The sequence below is a fragment of the Charadrius vociferus genome, unplaced genomic scaffold (assembly GCF_000708025.1).
Source record: "Charadrius vociferus isolate BGI_N301 unplaced genomic scaffold, ASM70802v2 scaffold1196, whole genome shotgun sequence".
NCBI lineage: Eukaryota > Metazoa > Chordata > Aves > Charadriiformes > Charadriidae > Charadrius > Charadrius vociferus.
This window is the reverse complement of record NW_009648977.1, coordinates 330,287-332,586: the sequence shown is the minus strand read 5'-3', so window position 1 is coordinate 332,586 and position 2,300 is coordinate 330,287. Positions and strand designations below refer to the sequence as shown.

At 38.4% G+C, this 2,300-nt stretch overlaps 1 protein-coding gene across 1 annotated transcript in view; it reads left to right on the top strand.

Moving 5' to 3' along the window:
• Positions 1-497: 497 nt before the first annotated feature.
• CIITA (class II, major histocompatibility complex, transactivator) overlaps positions 498-2,300 on the top strand; it is a 26,305-nt gene continuing 24,502 nt past the window's right edge. Inside the window, 1 exon segment of the mRNA XM_009887746.1 lies at positions 498-519. Within this exon segment, the coding sequence (XP_009886048.1) occupies positions 498-519 (22 nt within the window).

The window sequence follows — 2,300 nt, the reverse complement described above, 5'->3', positions numbered from 1 at the left end:
AAATCTCTTTCCCATGTTATTATATCCCTTCACAGTCAACCACGCTTATCCCCTGGAGCACTGAGCAAGGCCTTCTGTATCTGGCTTTTGCATAGCTAAGGTGCAGCAGGTCAATGAGTTGCAGAGACTGGCTGAGGATTACAGTTTAAATTGAGTTTTTCCTTTTGATACACAGCTTCTCATGTGTCTTGAACTCTCCACCTCCCATCAAGAAGGAGACTTCTTAGTCAGGAGAACTGCTGCCTAGAGGGGCCTTGAACATGACTGATGATGCTGAGAAATGTTTCTGAAAACCTCCAAAAATAATGGCCAAATAATGGAGACAATACTTTTCTTTTTTTTTAACGTGTTGCACCCATTCAAGAGGACACTGGTTGCAGGAGAGACTGAGGTTGAGACAGTTTCTCTTCCCCAAGCTGTGGTGAACTCATTCAGATTTGCCATGAGGGCAAGCAGTTCCCAACTTTCTGCAAGGCAAACCCTTAGCTGCCTTCAGCATGCGTTCTGCTCCACAAGATGGTAAAGTACTAGTGGAGGCATCTAATCCAGTGCAGTTTTATGTTGATAAAACAATGGGGAATGGCCTTTTGCATGTAATACCCCAGGAAGAATGCTTATTCCTACTTCAACAAAACTCATGTTGCCTCTTCTGTTTTGAATAAATGTAGGCAGCAACTTTAAAGGAAAATACATTTAAAAGACAAATTCTGAGTGAGATGAGAATATGCATGAAGGATCCAAGGGATTTACTTTTCCATAAGGAAAATAAATTAATCTGCTTTTCTCAGTTGCTGTTGATATAGTTACAGTAAAACTTGTTACCTACCTGCACTGCAAGTCAAAAGCATACTATTCGATAATGAGACAGCTTATTTTTCCAGTATTTGCATGCACTTACTGATATTGAACATAGACACCAGAAAAATCAGAAAATTCTTGTTATTCTACAGTAGCGTACTTAAATATTTTATAAAGATTTACCAAGTTTCTCTCAGTGCATTTTTTCTTACTAGGTGGTATTATTGCTCCACTTTCAAATGTGTCCAATGGTGAAAAGAAATCATGACAATATTCAAAGTAGTAAAACCTAGTAGCATATAAAAAGAAAAATAAGAATTTATTCATAACCTAATCTCTAATCTTACCTTGGAGTAAAACCTTGTAAAACTCTCCAAGTTTTACACCTATCCCTCTTGCAGAGGATGTATTTTGTGCTGAAGCTTTTGGTACTGTTCTGATTCAGCAATGACCTTGCTGGGCCCACTCATGGGCCCACAGTCCTCCTTGGCCAGGAGAAAAAGATCCACCTATAGCAATCCTCCTTTAATGGGACAAATATTTTTTTAACTTATTTTTTTCAGGTGACCATGTTGCTGATTGGAAAATTGCGTTTTACGAATGGTTGGAAGAATTGTGGTGTTGTGTCATTTCATCAAGAAGTTATTTGTTGTTGGAAATGCTATTTAAAGGCTTAATCAAATGAGGAAATACCTCTGATATTGCAGGCCAAAGTCTCTTAACTTTTTTCTTTTTTTCACTTCATCTTTTTGATGCTGACTGAGTGGATTTTTTTTATTTTCTTAAAACAGTTCAGATTTTGCTCAGACCTCCTTCAAACATCTTCAGATGCAGGTATGAATCTCTTTAAGGAAATCCTGCCTAGAGTAAGGAACATTCTTTCAACTGCTACAGCTTCTGATGGCCATGCATTGCTTAACTTCATGCTGAAAGAAGATGTGATATCCAAGGAGTACCATCAAGCCTTGCTCCATGAAAAAGACAGAGAGGACCTCGCAAGGAAGATATCTCTAACACTTATGGAAAAATGGGACCTGTACTTGAACACTTTGGTTCCTCTCTGTTGTTTAAACCTCTATGGCAGTAAGCCTCAAAACATGACAGATAATGAGCCAACAGGAAGCAAGTACATTTCTGGTAAACCAGCTTTTTTTTCTTTTTTGCTTTGTTAAAGATTTACTTTTGTTTATTGCATTTTGAGATTGTATTGTGGCATAGTGCAAAGTACATCAGTGGAGAGCAGGTGGGGAAGAGACAAGAGCAGAGTGTAATGCAAGAGCAGCTAAAAAGAGATCCACCATTCAGGGTAGCTACTGGCAACCCATTTTCATAGCCAGGCCATAATAAAATTTGTTCTTTGCTACCTTTTGCAGAACCAGAAATAAAAATTAGATAAAAAGACCACGATAAGGTCATTTTTGCTGAACTGACATACCCACAGTTGATAGTCTGAGTAGCATTTGTTCATGGTACATGCTGGCAACTCATGTAGGGAACTCTTG